General features: G+C 40.3%; 1 protein-coding gene across 2 annotated transcripts in view; it reads right to left on the bottom strand.

Moving 5' to 3' along the window:
* Positions 1 to 2,286: 2,286 nt before the first annotated feature.
* Positions 2,287 to 19,725, bottom strand: part of Etv5 (ETS variant transcription factor 5) — a 58,111-nt gene continuing 40,672 nt past the window's right edge. For both annotated transcript variants that reach the window (XM_046462614.2, XM_046462615.2), the window contains exons 9-13: positions 17,962 to 18,021; positions 12,480 to 12,548; positions 12,135 to 12,304; positions 7,143 to 7,244; positions 2,287 to 4,848 (exon numbers count right to left, since the gene is read on the bottom strand). In XM_046462614.2, the coding sequence (XP_046318570.1) occupies positions 4,627 to 4,848; positions 7,143 to 7,244; positions 12,135 to 12,304; positions 12,480 to 12,548; positions 17,962 to 18,021 (623 nt within the window). In that variant the 3' untranslated portion in view covers positions 2,287 to 4,626. The remainder of the gene's footprint in view (positions 4,849 to 7,142; positions 7,245 to 12,134; positions 12,305 to 12,479; positions 12,549 to 17,961; positions 18,022 to 19,725) is intronic.

Genomic DNA, 19,725 nt, shown 5'->3' with positions numbered 1-19,725 from the left:
TTTAAGTATGGAGCTAGCAAGTGGAAGCAGGGATTATCACATGTGTTATCATATACAAACAGCCCTTTAGTTTAACAATGTCATTAATATAATTTCCGTATCCTTCAGTGCCTTCCATCTAGTAGGTATTTAGTGGTGCTTGGAAAATGGATAAACATATGTCTTTAATTGTGGGACTGAGCTGTCTCTGGAGCTTGCTTAGAGGTAATTGTTGAATTTGACTACACATACACACCTTGAGTTACCTAAGAAATTCCTTTCCTCCTTGCCTCTTAGGAGGTCTGGGAAGCAGCACATTATTGGTTCTGCTATTGACCTAGGAGGTCCTCCAAGACTGTGTAGTCAAACTTAGTCAACCATAGAGCAGGGACCAGAACCAGATGTCCAGCCTTCAAGGGTCTAGTCTTATTTCCACAATAGCCACTGTAAACATTCCAAGGAAGAAAGTAATTTTGGAGGCTGACAGACATGAGTATTTTCAGATTCAATTTCAACAAAGTGATTCCATTTAAGAAAGATTGCCAAAAAGGTAATGGAGATTTAAAAAAAAAAAAAAAGTGCTCTGTAAACTGTAAAGTGCTATCCAAAGGTTAGCTATCTGAGGTTCATCGCCAAGGTCAACAAATCCAGGCCTGGAGGTTGAGCCAGCTGTTAAATTGGAGAAGCTAAGTAAGGAAAGGCTGGTCAGTCAAGGGGCCCCTTTTCAATGGGATTATCAGTGTATTTGCTGGGATCAAAGGATACAGTTGCTTGCCTGTGTATCACTCTCACTCCGGGCACCTATTTTAAGTACATTATGCTGAATAGCATCAATACTTACATTATATATGTTTGCCTTAAAATGGATATTTTTCTGGACGTTCCCATTTTTGCTCATTTTTGGAAGCTACACGCTGAGCTCTAGCCACCTGCAAGGCTGGGCATCAGATTGTCTCTCCAAGGTTTCCAACTGTCTGGGTACATGAGTGTTTTTCTTCCACATTAGTTTCCATTTGTCCCAGCTGCATCAGAATTGAGATTCTGCACATACTCTGGCTTTCAGAACTACATTCTTTTGCCCTCACACTACCTCTTTGTCATCTGACAACTGAATAAGCATTGTTCCTCTGGCATGGCTCGTGAAAAGAGACTCTGATGAAGAATAAACTTCACATTTTCTGGCTTCCTTATCCTAGCGCCCAACACTAGAAGGGCAGCAGTGTTTGGTGACCTCCCGCATTAGGTTAACGATCTGGGTCTGGGCCCAGGCTGGATAATGAGCCTGTGAATAATGGGGGAGCTGACTGTCAAAGCCTTATCATGGTGGAGTTGAGAGGAGGGCCCCTTTGTCCTGCACCCCTGCCCCTTCTCCCTAAGCATCTTTTCTTAATCTGTTGAAGCTAATGGGGTTTATGTGGCAGACATTCATTCCCCACAAGCTCCAAATAGAGTGGCTGTGCACCGATTCAGTCTCGATGTTACTACACTTAAAGCTTGTAAACCAGTGAAAGAAAGATAGTAGATAAACTTACAGAAAGCCTTCTGTTGTAGACTTGAAAAAAGGCTCAATTTTATTTCTCCATTGTAATAGGAGTCTTGCAAAACCCAAATTAAAGGTACAGAACACCAAAGGGCATAATACCTGCACACAACCCTGCAAACTTGATTTCCTTCCATGGGTTTCCCAAGTGATAAACTCTCACAAGAAAGAGATACCTGGAGGAAAGATACCCACTGTTGAATGGCCAGAAAGAAACACAACAAGACAACAGGAAGTTCTTTTTTTTTTTTTTAATAAAGGGACCAAATTTTACTAATGAGTAAAATTTTTACTTGTCAAAAGCAAAACTTGTTGGGAGAAAATTAGGAAATGGTCTTGTAAGTTTTTACTGGTTTTCAAGGTATCTGTCTAAGGGTCTAAAATAGAATCATCCTGGGACTAGTCTAGCTAATCTTTTAACTAGCCTAGTCTAGTTAATCTTTTCACACAATCCAAGGTCCAAACATGAACTCTGTTTTTAAAAATTAGTTATCAAGAGTTGGTGACTAAGTGGGATGAGGGGTGGGGTGATCTCTGTTCACCACTGGCTAAGAAAAGAATCTTTCTATCTCTCATCCCTTTTGGATGATTTTTTTTTTTTTTAACTAGAATATCCAGGTAACAGTTTCTTTAACTACTTTGAACTCTACCATCTATTGGTAAGGCAAAATAATTGTGCGGCAGGGGTAAGGGTACGGGGAGTAAAGGTGGCTTTTGCTTGCTTGAAAGTTAGACCACTGAGGGCAAGAAAGAGGCGTTCCAGGCGCTTGTTAAACGAAAAGCAAACTTCTTTATTGTACACAGTACAGAATATAACGCAGCTTGGCAGGATGCATACAGCCCTGCGCAGGGGGAAGTATTTAAAATCAATTGGCAGGTTAAAGCCTTTCTGCACTGTAGACTTTCCACACTCTGGAAAAGAAGCAAACAAACAAACAAAATCCCCCCTCAAAACCCTGAAAAAAAAAAAAAAAAAACCAACCAAAACCACCCAGGAGGTGCATGAGTCCAATGGGAATGCAACAGTGATGCCGCCATCCTATATCTTGCGACAGCACGGGCCACGTGGTTACAGCAGGGGAGGGGCAGCTCAGGCGACAGAAGATTATTTTCATACTTGCTAAAATAGCATAAATTTATTAAAAAAAAAATCCCAAACCAGGATAAGTAAAGAAAGGAAAAACAAATCTATACAGCATTTACAACAAATAAATCTCTAGCCAGCTGGGGGGTAAAATATGCATCTATGTATAGACTATGTGTAGATTAGAAAGCTATAAATATGGTTTAGAAGAGTCCTTTGATTAGAGTACAATGCTAATTACGACCCAAGATATAAGCTCCACACCTTTGTGGGCTAATTTCCCATAGAGGAAAATCTCATTTTTCCATTATCTATAAAATGCACCTTTATCCCTGTGAACCTCTTCACAAATGTGCTGTTGGTTATAAGGGGGATCATGGAGCATTCCGTTTTTTGAAAAGCAACTCAAAGCATGTGCCTCACACTCATGGACTCAGCACTGTCTTCTCCACACATGAGGAACAGCACAGTCCTTCTTAATGTTCTGAGTGACACAGGGAGCACAAAATTCCATCACTGGAGCAGGCAGCAAGTGCCATCACCCTCTAGAGTGACTTTCTTCTACTTTGAGCTCAACTTTCACTCAGCTTTAACTTGGTTGTTTTAAACTTTCCCAATATAATACAGCAATTAGAAGAAACTTAAAAAAGTGGCAGGAAACCAGAGTGCTAGCACTGTTTTACCTGTCGGTGTCACCAGTAAGCCTCAAACCCTACAGAACTGTTATGCAGGGTTTAAAGCCCAAGATGTAAAGAAAAAGGAAAAAAACAAAACAAAAAAACACAAACGGATGAAATGGAAATTGTCATTAGTCATGCCCAGGGAAGAATCCCTAGGGTTCCCACCAGGTGACCAAGTTTCAAATGGACATGACATGTAATATGTACATCTGCTTCCCAGAGAGGGCATGTTAGTGAACACGGGGAGCTATACACATAGAATCTATGCTTGTGTCCAGGCTGCCCTGCACACTTCAAAAATATACAACTCAGGTGCAAATGTTCCATCAGGTTGTCTGGTGCAGAAAGCACAAAGCAGGCCACAGAGTGGGCTTTTACGTGGCTAAGGAACAGCCCCAGCAAAGCCCCTCTCAAGCTGCAGCTCTTCATAAGTCGGCACGGCCCTGCCTATGGGACACAGTGCACAGTTACCAAAAGGTTTGTTTTTGTTTTTTTGCTTTAAATACCAAAACTACAAAAATCAGTTTATAAACTGTTTTTCCAAAACAACCACCAAAACAAAACAACCCCCCGCCCCCCCTCCCCGAATCAAAGCAAAACTAAATACTGTCAAAATTGTTAATCGCCCTTCCCCTAAAATGAAAGCCATCCACATTCAGCCATGTGACTGGGAAGAGAGAGGGGGCCTGCTCTATTTAGTGACCACATGGCTGGAAGGTTCCCAAGCGTAGCAATGGTTTATGATTTGAGAACCATGGAGTGGGTAACAGCTGTCAGGACTGATTCTCCCCTTTTTCTAAACCAAGGGGAAGTATTTCAGATTGAGCTAGAAGAACTCTTCAAATTTCAACACATATTTTTAACCTTTAATTGGTTTGAGCCTCCCCAACTCAGTCTACCTACTTTTCTATGAGCTTGTGATTTCTTTAATAAATGTGCAAACCAGAGCCCTTCTATGTAAAGGCATTTAGTAGTCCATGATCAACGCAGATTGTCACACACTGGGTCCCATTTTGAGGGTACTAACCTGAACAAGGTATTGCTTTGCATATATTGTCCATGGTAGTGAGGAGGCTCCATTCCCACATTCTCTTCCCAGAAACCTCATCAGAATCAGAGTCGAGGCACCAACCTTTTGGTGGTTTTTCTGCCCCTGCCTGTTCCCACTCCCCAGCCAAGGTATATGCCTTTCAGGGTGAAAATCCAGAGATGGCTTGGGCTCTCTGGATAATATTCAAATGGCAAGCTTTAGAACAGCCAAGAACACAAACAAAACCACTGCCCTCATCTGCCTGAACGGGAACTGCTAGCTCTAGGGTTTGGCTGCTCAGCCACTCAGGAACTTAGTAAGCGAAGCCTTCAGCATAGGGGAGGCTGCTGCAGCGATCCATGTCCAGGAGGTAAGCAGGGTTGTCTTCAAAGTGGGTCAGTGGCAGGGTGTCCTCCTCGTTGAGGGGGCATTCAGACTCTGCCTTCAGGAATGGACGCTGATTGTCCGGGAAGGCCATGGAGAAAAGGGCATCCGGGTCACAGACAAATTTGTAGACATATCGTTCCCCAGCCACCTGCGAGAGAAACACACCTTAAAAGGCCCAGCTGGGACAGGGAATGGGGGTCAAGGGAAGAAAATGACATAATTTGAAGCCCAACCTCTCAGGGAGCTAAGAATCAAAAGGTCTCATGAGTAGCCGGTTATACAAATCACTGGGATTTGAGCAATCTTGGGGACCTAACTCATCAGTTGAAACAGATGATATTTCAATTTCAAATTCACACCAGACAGGCTCTTTCAGAAGAAAATCCTCATTTTTGGTCTCATCCTGACAGCTTGGAAAGCTTAGAAAACACGCTTATGCTGAAGCTGCTGCCTGGGATTCCAAGGTCTGAGGGTTGAAAGGTGTAATGCAAAGCCAGACCTCATTTTCAGTTACCTCCAAAGTTTACATTCTTCATGGGTTGGGTCTATTATTATTATTTTTAAAAAATATTTTTAGTTATAGATGGACACAATATCTTTAATTATTTTTTTATGTGGTGCTGGGAATCAAGCCCAGTGCCTCACACATGCAAGGCAAGTGTTCTACCACTGAGCCACAACCCCATCCCCTGGATCTATTATTTTGAAGGATTAGGAATTTGATTGGAAAATCTGTGTGAAAATTTTAAGGATGTCCCATAATCAAGTAGAAATGCTTTTTGGGATACCCTCAGTTTTTAAAAAAATTATTCACTGCAAGATTCTGCTGTACTCTAGAGCTCACATCTGCCTTGGTATAGACTTTATGCATTGTGATATCATTGGAACCAGAGGTCTTGATTATTTACGGTGCTCATCGGGTAGCTGATGAGTCATCCAGGTCAAAAGAATCACCCACTCTCTTTTGGTCATGCAGCAACAGTGCAGGAGGGCACACATCCTTGAAAATCAAACCTGATCCTCAGCTTGTCAGGTAATGCAGAAAGGCAAGGGAAGACTGCTATCATTACTGGTAAAATAAGCACTTTAGGATAAAAAAATCTGAATTATTGAGTTTAATCCTGCCCATTTGTCATTCTGTTGTGATTCTCAAATAATTAAAAAAATATGGCTTTGCTTTCAAATCTTGGGTTTAAGAAGTATGTGGTTCCAGTAGAAGCTTGCAGAAGTAACAGTACAATCAGGCCAAGAGGTCTTAGTTTATTTCACAGTTCCACTTCTATGTATGTTTAGTCATCAGAATGTGGTATCTGCACCAATTTTTCATAGAACCCAAGTATCAGAAATCTGAGATTTTTCTGAAGCTGGATGGCTATAGTCTTCATCAAAGCAAATTTTAATCAACCATCTCTGTTTTTTTTAAGCCACAGCTTAATCCCCCAGAGTCAGTCTGTGTGGAACAGTGAGGCAGGAGAGGAGGATGGTAATACTACTAGATCCAAGTCAGGCCTAGCTGATGACACTAAAAGTAAAAGGGATAGGGGATCAAAAGGAAATGGGAAGTGATTGCTAACAGGAATGGGGTTTCTTTTGGGGGTGATAAAGTATCCTAAAATTGTGATTGTTGCATGGATTAAGGATGCTCAACTAGTAAAGTCCATGTGAATATTCCAAAACCTAGAAAACTGTGTAACTAAAACACTTCAGGTCCGAGGATTTCAGATAAAGTATACTCAGTCTACATCATGTAGACTGCCTAAAAGTATAAATGCCAGAATTTTGGGAACTGCACAGTATAAAATTTGGTGGCTAAGGAAGGTCAGAAAAAGATATGCCATTCCCATCTTCTATCACCACCCATCCCAATAAGTATTTTGTGTTGCCTGACATCTTCAAAATATACCCTGTCCTCTACCCTGCAAAACGCAACCTGCTACTGGGTGATTCAGTTGCCATTTTATAAACTTTGGGCTTCTGAGTTTTAGTTTCTATAGGTTTTGAAAAATAAGACTTTCTTATTCCTCTAATACTTTGGAGAGCATTAAGCCACCAGATTTGGAGGGCAAGTTGTTTTAACAACTGAAGACTTCAACAAAGCTCTTATGGGAGTGGAGACCTTCAAACTGATTCCAGATAAAATGGCTGGCTTAGTGTGGACATCTTAATAATCATGCAATTTAAACAAAGCAGAAGAGGCTAACTTTCCTATTGTGTCTCCTATAAGCAACTCCTGGTTTCTTTGTATCCAAGAACATTAAAGGTGCTCTTAATTATCCACTTAATTCTTACCTTGCTTGTTTTTTCAATATGCCTTTCTACCACAGAACCACTCATCAGGATAACACTTTCTTTCAGCTATCATAAACAGTCTTATTATAGAAGCCCTGGACATTTTCTTTGAAACTGATCAGAGTGGTCTAAGAGTCTCTTGTAATTGCTCACCTTCTGCATGATGCCCTTTTCATAGTAGTAGCGTAGAGAACGGCTCAGCTTGTCATAGTTCATGGCTGGCCGGTTCTTCTGGATGCCCCAACGCCGAGCAACCTGAAAAGACAAGGAAAGCAAAGGGCAATGGAAACACATTCCCTGGGCCTACAGTTTTCTCCCAATCCCAGGAGCACCAGTTCTGTAACCTGCCTGCTTTGGCCAATGATCCATTTCTCTGACCTACAAAAGAAAGCATTTAATTCCCTTCAGACCAAACATTGAACAAAGCTGATGATTCAGTCACAACTGCTGGGCGGTGAGACCTAGAAGAATCCTAGCACTTTAAGATTGCAGAGGGCTTGGCTAGTGTCCCAGAGGATGCAAGCTCTCTACTGTTTCTCCACGTATGAATTATTGACCAATACCCATAGACCATTAACATGTTGCCATTAAGTGCTATGGTTTCTGTAGCAGTCAATAAGGAATAATTAGAATGGTCATCCTTGAAACATTAGAAACACACTAGTGAGTTGCTAATGGGCAAGCAGAGCAAAAGTTCAATTCTAATAAGATTGGAGAGGGGCCGGGAGATGTTTACTTATTGTTGCTCTCGGACTAAGGGGGAATCAGATCATTTCGGCCTTCTGCCATCCAATCCCCTGCTCCCAGAAGACTTGCAGAATGGACATTAAAGCACATACCACCATTATCCACTTAATGAAAAATTAACAGGGCCTCACAAACAGTTCTGAAGTGCATTATATCTAACCCAGTACACCTGAGGTACAGTGATGGGGGATGTAATTGGAGCTTTGGGCAAAGAAGACTTATAGCAGGAAAACTTCTTACTAGAGTCTACCCAATTATCAGGGCAGTCAAGCATTTCTGGTTTTAAGTATCTCAACTTCCAAAATTTTACTTATGATGATGATTGTTGAGGCAGGAGAAAAATAGCCCTGGAAATGTGGGTTTTCTCAGAGGTCTTTAAATGTACACAAATCAGGTCATATTTTGAACATTTTAGGTCAGTTTTGGTAACTTAAAAAAAATAACTATATATTCCTTTAATCTTTAAAAGCCAAATGTTAAACATGGAATAGGAAAGCGGGGCGAAAACAGCATTTCGCATGAAGTATTTCCTTAAATTATTTTGACAGAACGAAAGCAACTCTTCCTGAATTCAGGATTATAAAACAACCTTTAATAAATAACAGATGAGCTGGACACGTGCACACACCTGCAATTTCAGCTCCTTGGGAGGCCAAGGCAGAAGGATTGCAAGTTCAAGGCTACACTGGGCATCATAGAGATCTAGTCTCATAATAAAAAGGGATGGGGATATAACTCAGTGGTAGAGCACTTGTCTAGCACATGTGAGGCCCTAGGTTCAATCCCTAGTACTGCAAACAAAGCAAAACAAAACAGCCCCACAAAATTTAAAAAATAAATACCAAAAATGATCTAGAAGGAAGAATGCATTTGTCCTAATTAGAATAGTTCAACAGTAATGATTCTACTCTGCCATGCAAAAAAATCCCATGAAAATTATGTTTCCATTTATTAGCTTCATGCCCCTTTGGCACATATACTGTCCCCATATTGTACACCCATTTAATTCCATCTTAAAAACAGCCCAAAAGGCAAAATTGACCAAAAGTACATCTTGGTCAGAGAATAAATATTTTAAAGCAAGGAAAATAGTGGTTTAGAAGGAAAATCTGCTACATCAACCTAAGTTCTTCTGCTCTGTTCAACAGAAATGACACTCTCTGAAACTAATCTTTAACCACCGTCTGCCCCAAGTGACACGGGTAAATTTCAAAGAATCCCAGCATCATCATTTTACTATGCCAACAGAAAGCAATTTTGAATATTCTTCAACTTCAATTGTGACCTCTCTTTGCTGTCACTTGCATATGCAATAGCTTACTTGAGAGAGGTTTTGTATATGCACAGATTTCAAAGCAGCTCTCGTAGCCATAGTTAGTGACTCATCCTCCCAGGCCAGAGCCCTATGATTCAGTGGCCCTCACCATTGCTGCTCCTTCTATAGTAATGCATGATGCAGCACAGCTCCAGAACAGCTGGAAATGAGGGCTGCCCCTCTTCTGCAGTGGGAGGAGCAGGCAAGAGATCATTGCCAGCTCTTTCTTTCACGTCTCCCTTTAGTAACTTAGGGAACACACATCTTAAAGACTGAGGCTGAAGGAGTTAAAAAAAAAAAAATCCACCTATCCCCTCCTCCCCTTTAAAGAGAGAACAGCCGCAGCACAGGGAGTGGTTCTTTCTAGCAGCCCATCCTTTAAAACCTCCCAAGGCATCAGTTATCTGCCACATGTTCAACAAACAACCCTACCCCCCAAAATATTCATTAATGCAGATTCACAGTTAAAATGGCTCCAGATTAAAGCCGAGTCAGTCATAATTGAGAGGGTGCTAAGCTGGATGACTATCAAAAGACATTTGATTAGGGGGCCTGCCAAAACGCAGTTCTAAAACCACAATTTCCATGCACAGTGTAATGGATATTATGGATAATTACCCAGAGTGCACTACTCAGCCACACAGCTGCCTACAATTACGTCCCCAACAGCTTCCTCCTCCGCTTCACCCTTCAAGCTCCCCCATGACAACTCCTTATAGCTTTTTCCAGGAGTTGGTATCTTCCTGACATTAACAAGAATGGGGCCTCAAAGTTACACAAGGAGTAAGGGGGAAAACTCAGCAATGTCATGTGTCCTGAGACTCACAGAACATTCAAAGAACTCAGTCAGTCCAAGGTTAAGGGAGCACTGAGAGTTTGTGGAATGCCTGGGAACTTCCAGGTGGGGTGAGAAGAGCAATTCGTGAAGAAACAAAGCTGCCCAATCAACATGGAGAGGCTTAAGGCTGCCACAAGCCTCTCACAGATGCAACTCAGCTGGTTGGCATTTATGAACATTCTGGATTAATATTAGTTTCTTTATTAAGTAAGAAAGCAGGGGCCCTTTGCCATCTGTTCATCATTTTCTTTACCACTGGCAGGAGAGCAGAAGATTCAATAACAGCTTTACAAAGGGTCATAACCAGCTTTACCTGTAGCTGGACAGCCCGTGCTAGGCCTGAGGCAGTGGCAATAAAGTAATAAAAGCTCCTGTTTGTGAAATGAGATAAATCAATAAGGCTGCCCACATGACAGACTTGCTTTCAAAAAGCCTTGGTGAGTTGAGGTAACTTGCTTTCCTCAAGCCTCACATAAACCAGGCCACATTATTAGGAAAGAAGGGAGGGGAAGGATAGGCCTATGTGCAGCGGATGGCTCTCCAGGAGGGCTGGAAGCCTAAAACATGGTCCATTTCCACATGACTTAGCCAGAGAGAAATGCTTGGGAAAACACAGCGGTACCAAGCTATGGCTTTGAAGGTAGAATGATCCTAATTACAGGCTGTTTATAGTACCTGAAATGGATGTGGACACACATCCATTCTCATGAATGAATACAAACAAGGCAGAGAATACCATACACATTTTTTTCAAAACTGCTTTTAATGAAATCTGCCTGTTCTACCAATCAGGACTCTTCATGCTTCCAACCCATACTTTCTCTTCCTTTTCTGATCATCTTTCAGACCATTTCATTCTTCCGAACCAAGTGCCAGGTTGTTACCTCCTGCTGCTAACCCTGGTGCTAACTTATCCCCTTCATGTGCTAAAGTGAGCCCTGGAGTTAACTGAACATCTAAAACTGCAGTCCTTGCTCAAATGCTTTCCAAGAGTGTTGTTTCCGTTTCCGTTATACCCAACTCAAGGATATCTTTTGCTCTGCTGATTTAACACATATGCCTAAAAGTTCATGCTACTGAAATGTCAGTTTTGGGGGGGCAGTTACTGCTTTTCCATTTATAATAACTCTAGATAATAAATCAAACAAAATTAAAACACCACCTCCCTTTGAAGTATGTTACATTGAGAGACTGATTTAATTATTCTGTTATGTGGTATTCCAAAAAGGGTTCTATATTATGTCTTCTCCACTAAAGAAAGGACACTGATCAGTCCTAGGTTTTTCTGTCAATAGTTCTTGGCAAAAGAACAACAATCTTTCTTTCGTTTCTTTCTTTCATTTTTCTTCTATTAAAAAATAATGGTGGTTTGTGTCATTTCTTCAACTGTTGTGATGCTACATGATACACTATAAGAAAAGCCAAGTTCCTGCTGGGCATAGTGGTGCACACCTATAATTCCAGGGACTCAGAAGGCTGAGGCAGGAGGATCAGAAGTTTGAGGCCAACCTCAGCAACTTAGCAAGATCCTGTCTCAAAATAGCACAGAAAAAGGGATAAGGGCAGGGGTTAAAGCTCAGCAGTAGAGCGCTTGCCTTGCACGTGTGAGGCACTGGGTTCGATCCTCAGCACCACATAAAATAAATTTAAAAATAAAGTAAAGATATTGTGTCCGTCTTAAAAAAAAAAAGGAATCGGGATGTGGCTAAGTGCTTAAGTACCCCAGGGTTCAATTCCCAGTACCAAAAAAAAAAAAAAAAAAAAAATCCAAATCCAAGTTTCTAAGACTGACCTCTCTTGATTATTTAATTTCCGTGGGTTAAAGACACTTAAAAAAATAGTGGGGTAGCACATGACTGAAATATCATATAATATGTCCATGTAAACCTCAGATATAAGATATGACATACAAGGGCTGACCCCAAAATAAGCCTGTGTTGCTGAAACAACACTTAAGAAGACTTTCCAAGAGTCAGAACATATCCTATTTGGATGTACATATTCATGTCCTTACTCCTTGATTTTGCAGTAGGGTTAGAAACTTTTTATGCATTTTATAGTGGAGAACTCTGGCTGTCCATGAAATAAAAATTGTTTTATTAAAAAGAAGGGTTCTGCCAAGCCCACTGGCCAGGCCAGAATAAAGAGCATACTTAATACAGGAAAAAGCCTCAATGGAGATCTAAATAACAAACATCAACCACCACAATTCAAAATTCATTTGAGTCCAGTGTCCAGGGCTTACCTCCTCTGGTTCTATCAGCTTAAACTCCATGCCTCGGCCTGTCCAGGCAATGAAGTGAGCATTGGCTGGGTCATCAAGAAGAGTGACCAGGAACTGCCACAGCTGAAGGGAGCCTCGCCTCTGGTAAGGAGGGCCCTCCCGATACATGGTGGGCTCTTGCTTGACTTTGCCTGTTTGGGACAAAGATGTGTATGCAAGAATTTAGTCCAGAATTTCTCTGGAGATTTGGACAAAAAAGAGCGTTGTTTGATTCTGATTTAATCATTTTAATTGGTGAGACTGCTTGAGGAATTCTGACATCTCCAACCCTTTCATTTAGCATTAAACCTTGGATGGGCTACTTACCTTCCAGTCTCTCAGGCACAACACAAGTGTCATCAAAATATAACCGGGGATCTTTTTCATATGAAAAACCTGAAGGAGTTGAAAGAGAAAGAACATGTTGCTTAATAGATTCTCTGTGTAATACTAAAACTGGATTTAGAGACTAAAATAGGATTTGGTCACTTCAGCTCATAAGCCCTATGCTGTATCTATGTTGCACTGAATTTTGGGTGACTTCAAAAGGACTTAAGGCATTTGAGTTCTGATGTAATCATCTGAGCCTCAGTCAGAGCAGCATCAATTCTTGCTATCAGAACTAAGACTAAGGGAAGCGCTGAGTCACAAGTACGCCTGTCACATCTTATTTATGTTTGTATGGGTCAGTGTTGCTGTGACTGTGCCCTTAGATCAGAAAAGACATCTATTTTGGTTAACCTAGCCAGACATATTTATTAGACTTGTACATAGTTTCACCATTTGCCTTTAGCTAATATTAATTTCAATCTTCCATATAAACTTGTCCATGTTCTCTAAACATCTCAAATACCTTATTGGAGGGTAAAGTACATGGCTCAATAAATAAAGACCAGGGCCTATAGAAGATTGTGAAAGAGTCTAAGTTGCAAAGCCAATTGAAGGTATTACCAGACATAGTGGAAGAAATCCAAAGAGACTTCCTAGCAAAGCCAGCTAACATACCTCCTCCTCAGGGATCCCACCCTCTCTGTTTTCTAGCCCATCTCAGAGTTATTAGGATCCTGCCTGGTGAAGGATTCCTCCTCTCTGGGTTTGGTTCTTAAATGATTCACCTGGTTAGTACAGGTAAATGTGAATTGGACATGTAGTGGGGACAGGTAGGGGAAAGCACTCTGTGATAAAGGGCTGTCATTAGAATCAGAGAGAGTTTCACTGGGACTTGAAAAACCTATGGGTAAAGGAACCAAGATATGATTCCACTATTTTCTCCTTCTTTTCAGTCTGCCCAAATCAAGTAGCTTCTTGGCAGGTCTAGAACACCATTTTAAGAGGTTAGGACTGGAAAAGCCTGGCCCAACTTGGAGGAAACTAAAGATTGTTTTGAGTTTTTTATTACTGATTTTTGTTTCCTTAGCTCTAGGCATGATTTCTCTGTTGCTTAACTACATCAAAGGAAGTGTATTTTACTGACATTTATTTGTTGTTGAATCCACTAAATATTGAGGCCAGGCATTACGCTAGAAGTGGGTAAGGAGTTAGAACAATATAGACTTGGTTCTTGTTCTCATGGAACTTATGTCTCAACTGGGGGAGACAGACAAAAAGGATAAAAAGAAATAAGACATAGTATAGTGTGGAAGTTAAAATATGCAGGTCCTGGAGCCAAACTGATGGACCCCAATTAGCTGTGACTTTGAATACATTAATCCCTCTGTGCTGCAGTTTCCTCATCAGGACAGTCTGGGGAAGAGAATAATTCCTACCCTGTAGGTTGTTATGAGAATTTAATGAGTTAATATATAGTCTATTCCACTGATTTATTTCTTTACAACGGAGCACCAAGAATAGCTCCTATAATAAATGATAGCTTAAAAAAATAACTGCACATTGGGATAATTACTATTAAGAAATTAACTGGACAGTGAGAGAGCCTTCTCGTAACATTCTCTATAATGGAGTTGAAACTCCTTAAGAAGGACCACATACTGAGTATTTTAGTGTCCTCATAGCACTTGCAGACAGAAGTGTTCAATAAATATTTGAATAAATAGGAGATTCCACAGTCTTCATTAAGGAAAAGACTTAAGAAAACAATGCTAACCTTTAAGTCAGAGATTTAGCGAGTCCTGATCAATTTATTTTCCAATTTGGTATTAGAAACCTGTTTGACTTTTATGATAAGTTGGTATACTTTACATCACAATCTTATCTGTATCATTTTTTTTACCTTGGTTGCTAGGAACCTATATGTTTATTTTCTGACCTTCCATATGTATTTTGATAAATACATGATGTTTTAATGGTTTCATTATAAAGACACTATAAGTGAACTACTTCAAAGTTTACACACCTGTCAAAACTATGACGTTATTTTTAGAACCTTTCTTCCTCTTGAGGTAAGAATAAACATACTCTGTGTGTGTGTGTGTGTGTGTGTGTGTGTGTGTGTGTGTGTGTAGGGCGGTGGGGGGCTAGATTAAATTCTCAGTTTGGTTTTTAAAACTAATCAGATGAAGGACTGCCTGTAAGGAGTAATCATTTTGTGGTTTCTAGTTATTGCCACATGTGGTCTTCTAAAACATCTGGAAGATGCTCTTGGTTTAAGTGAAATTTATGTCAGTTGAATTTGCACCATCAGTTATTTCAGTTGTGGCCACAACCAGCTAATCACTCAAATAAAGGTGGCAGGAAGGAAGAACTTGTTTGAGGGGTAAAGTGGAAATGAAAGATTCAAAACATTCTGCAAGGATTCCAGGTGAAGGCTTAAGGCAGGAAGGCTATCTTAGCAATCACAGATGCCAATCAGAAACACTTGTTTTGCTAACTGTTTCACAGGCATCTGTGGTCAAGCATGTATAAGGATAGAAAAACCATGCCAGGGTTATTTAGAACAATTAAAAATACTGGTATCTTTGAAAAAAACTTCTTCTATGCACTGGGTCAGGGAAAGGAATGGGAAAGAGTGGGAGAAAACGCACACAAACTCACCAGTTAGTCTGTGTATAGTAAGCAACCCAGTGTCTTACTAAAAATATTTCCTTTAAGAGCATGCTCTTTGCTAAATGTTGTAATTATGTAAAATGTTTTCCTCCCTTATTCCCTCACTCCCTCCTAGTTTGCCTGCTGCAAACATCAATTGCTTCTGTAGAGACATTCAGGAACCTGGAAGAGAGCCCTGCACAGCTGTGCCTATCGCAGCCAGTGGTCCTGTAGTCCTTCCCTTGGAGGGCTGGACCCTCACAGGGTAACCAGAGGAAACACATCCGGATGTCCCACCTAACCAAACTAGTGGGAAACTCATACGAACCACCCTTGTTACTAATCACCTGTAAAAATCAGCCAATGCTTCATGAGTATCAGATCTTCCGCCTAAAATGCCAGAGATCAGTGGTTCTCAATCTTACGTGCACCTGAACCCACGCCAGCATTTTTTTTTTTTAAGCAAGGGTACTCAACCACTGAGCCACATCTCCAGCCCTTTTTTAAAAATTCTTTTTACTTTGAGGCAAGGTCTTGCTAAGTTGCTTAGGGCCTCACCAAGTTATTGAGGTTAGCTTCAAACCTTTTATCTTCCTGCATCAGCCTCCTGAGCCTCCAGGATTACAGGCATGTGCCACCATGCTCGGCCCACCCCAGAATTTGTGATTTAATTGCTTTGATAAGGAAGAACATAATTTTTTTTTTTAAACTCCCCAGGTGATTCTAATATGCAGCCAAGTTGAGAATCACTACTTTAGTTCTTACACTTGGAGGTGCATTTCCTGAAGACCTTGTGAAAATATAGACTGTTGGGCCTCACTCTGGGGTTTCTGATTTAATAGATCTAAAATGAGTCTTGAGAATGTGTGTTTCCAACAAGTTCCAGGTGAAGCAGATGCCACGGTTTGGGGAATCACACTGCTCTAGATATTTAAGAAGAAATGCTATTTAATAGACAAGAAGATACACTTCTGGGGAAGCTGTTCTAAGGAAAAAAAAAAAACCTTCCTTATTTCAGGGAAATCCTAAACCTACCACCTAAAGTAGTGTTTTTGCCCAGAAGGGTGACTTTTAAGCCCTGAGCCTACCTCTCAAGGCCTTTCATGCCCCACAGACTTCAGTCCTCAACGGTGCTCCTTTCCATCAAATGAGCCTGCTGATTTGCTATTGTCATCCACTCATGCAGGAGCTATTCAGCAAATGATCCTTGCAGCTCTGACAGCTCAATTATCCTCCCCCCACAAAAGGCCCCCTTCCTCCTCTGCGTTCCCATCTAATTACTCTTTTAAAGAAATTCTAGATTTTTTTTTTTTTTTTTTTTTTTTAAATTTTAATATTTTATTATTTTTTTTTTATTTCTCGGCGGACACAACATCTTTGTTTGTATGTGGTGCTGAGGATCGAACCCGGGCCGCACGCATGCCAGGCGAGCGCGCTACCGCTTGAGCCACATCCCCAGCCCGAAATTCTAGATTTAAAAAAAAAAAAATCTGTGTTGATGCCCTAAAAACAAACAACAACAAAACACAGGCCCTCACAAACACTGGCAGCAGATGCCTTGAAAATGTCATTCCTTTAACCCAGAAATTTCAGGGATTTAGCTTCAAGAATTAATTAAGGGAACGTGAAAAGATTTAATTAGGTGAACGTTTATTTCTGGTTATTTTGTGAATAATCTGGAAATATCTACATTTTCAGCAAGAGGTGATCAGCTAAATGCAAACCCATAATAAATACTGTGCTGCCACTACAGACACAATCAAGGAGAATGTTGGAAGCTACAGCAATTACACTGGCTGTACACTGTGGAGGGCGATGAAGCCTTGGCTTAGAATTCTGGCTTTACCTACCCAGTCATATGACCTTGAGCAAACCTTTCAAACTCCTAAACTGTCTGAGCCTCAGTTTCCTCATATAATATGGGGCTAATAGGAATATATGTCTTCTAGGAGTAATGAAAAGATTAAATGACTAAAATCAACACATTTAAAGAAGTTAGAACAGGATTTGAAATATATTAAGCATTCATTGAGTCAATGACTATTGTTAAAAGAAAGAACAGTATAAAATGATGAATTCTGTGTATGATCTGTATAATATTTATGTCTGCAAAGAAAAAAAAATGGAAGATTTTACATAGCAAGTTTATGATAATCTCTGGACAATGAAATTTAATTTTTATTAATTTTGTTGTCCATCTGTATTTGCTAATATTTTATATAACTTTTATTACTTGTGACAAGAAGCTATAGAAGTTTATATTTTAATTAAAACAAGATCAAAAGCAAGCTCCTCCAGGAAACTGAGCTCCTAGCTCCATCTGACCACTTCCTTGGGCCATGTGCTATAGAACATCTACACATCTTATTTGCCAAGAACACCTCAAATTTTTCTTCCATGTTAAAAGCAGCAACCATTTATTATGTAATAATTACAAGGGAAAGCTAGCCACCCAAACTAAGTGAAACCTAGAAACACATTTTAAAATTGTTTTCTAACATGTCCTTGGATTACCCTCACTGACCTAATTATAAAGTTCTAGTTTAGGCTGATAGGTCTGGAAATGTGGAAATCAACCAACTTCCCTTTTTCTTCCCCATATTCTCCTATGAACTCTTAAAAGTTAGGGTCACTGCTTTTAAAAATGATGGCAGCCCTCACAAGTGCTTAGAAGCATGCCTCAGACCCTATGTGCAAGATAACTGAAGATTATGATCAATCAGCATGCATACTCATTAGCTAAGAAAAGTTTAACCTATGATCTCAAACCTCAGTCTGGAAACAGCACTTTTAAATTTAGTATATTTTAAAAAAGAAAATTCCTTACCTTCATGGCTGCTGGAGAAATATCCCCCTCTCATGTAGGATGACTGGCAGTTAGGCACTTCTGAAAGGGAAACAGAGACACACAGACTCCTGTCAAAAGGTTCTGTAGGAAAAGCAGCACACAGGATCAGCTTGGTAGTAAAGTCCCTAAACTTTCTGCTCCAGGGTCAAGTCCTTCTGGTTTTGTTCTGGGAAAGTGGTATCATCCCAATAAGTAACATGGGAAACTTAATCCACCATCTGAAAGTAAGACTCTTCTCAATAATCACAGGAGGGGAAAAAAAATGATGCCTTGCCCTACTAATCCACACATTTGAGAAACAAGTTAATACCAAATATGGCCAGAAAATTAATGGGAGAAAAATTAACTTTCAAAAGGTTGAACTTTGTCTCCTAGGCTTTATGGAGAGTAGAGGAAGAAGATTGCTTTAGATCGTTCTCATCTTGCTCCCTTTTACTGTTGATGGTCATGTCCCATTCAGCTCCAAGGGATGAGGGTATTTTGGGGCCCATGGGATTAGGGGATATGAAGTTAAGAAGCTAGGACAAGAACTGGCAGGAGTGGGGACTGCAATTTGGTAAGTATTAGTTTTTGTCACGTTGAGTCTGTTATACTGAAACCCACTCATACTCAGGTGATGTCTTCTTCAGGCCTCATGGTATATCAAGGAGTCCATGAGAGGAAAAGTGAACTGAGCTGTGCCTATGTGGGACAAGCCTTCACCCAGGGACACCACTATTCAGATCCAAGAATTAGAGACATGGTAACATTGTTGAGTGTCTTGCTTCAAGTGAGTGGGGTAGGGTGAAAAGCCTATCACAGTTGATTAAAATATCAATCCCAAAGGGAAATAGGTCTCTGGTTATGTCTACTCCTAAGAAAAGTACATCAAAGCCTTTAAGAGAAATGCTAGTGGACATTTTTGTAAGTTATCACTACCTAATTTTTCTGTCATAAATCAACGGGTGTCTCCCTCTGCCCTCATCCACAATCTTTTCCTTAACCAATTTCTGCTTAAATAGAGCAATCTATATGTAATCTCAGTGAAGACCAAGGCAAATTCTATATCCTATTCCATATGTGAAAGCTATTCATATTCCATATGGATAGCATGATCTTTCTTCCCAGGGTCTTAAGAAAAGCATACAAATAGCTAAATACAGTAGCACATGCCTGAATCACAGCTACTGGGGAAGCAGAGGCAGGAGAATTGCATGTTCAAGGCTGGCCTGGGCAACTTAGTAAAACTGTCTTAAAAAAAAAAAAAAAATTAAAAGGCTGGGATGTAGCTCATTGGTGGAACACCTCTGGGTTTAATGCCCAGTACAAAAAAAGAAAAGCAAAGCACCCAAAGGAAAGGTTAAAAACACACAAACTATTCTTGGATTCTTTTATCTGCAAGAAGAAAAAAAAAAAAAAAAAGAGTGAAAAAGTTTTAGTAAAGCTAAAGGGGAAATGAAGAGGAGGAAACAGAGTTCCTAAATGTTGCAAGCTACAAAATTCCAATTCTCCTTTCCCTCAGTGGTTTCATCTAATAAGCCAAACCTGTAAGACACATAGGGAATAAATGAGTGGTGGGGGGAGGAGAATTTCCCTGTGTACAGTTTAAATTTTTTGAAATGCTAAAGTTCCTACGCAAGAATCCTTTAACCAAACAACAGTTGCTCTCAAGTTATACCTTTCTGCTGAAGGACACAGCTTTCCTAGTTACCAGTGCTACAACAGAGCAGTGAATTCCAAGAAGCAACCAACAAAACAATCTTT

Source organism: Marmota monax, unplaced genomic scaffold (genome assembly GCF_021218885.2).
Source record: "Marmota monax isolate L192 unplaced genomic scaffold, Marmota_monax_Labrador192_F-V1.1 WCK01_AAM20220418_F8-fsc00100, whole genome shotgun sequence".
NCBI classification, from domain to species: Eukaryota; Metazoa; Chordata; class Mammalia; order Rodentia; family Sciuridae; genus Marmota; species Marmota monax.
Note: the sequence above shows the minus strand (reverse complement) of the source record. Positions and strands in the feature narration are given on the sequence as shown.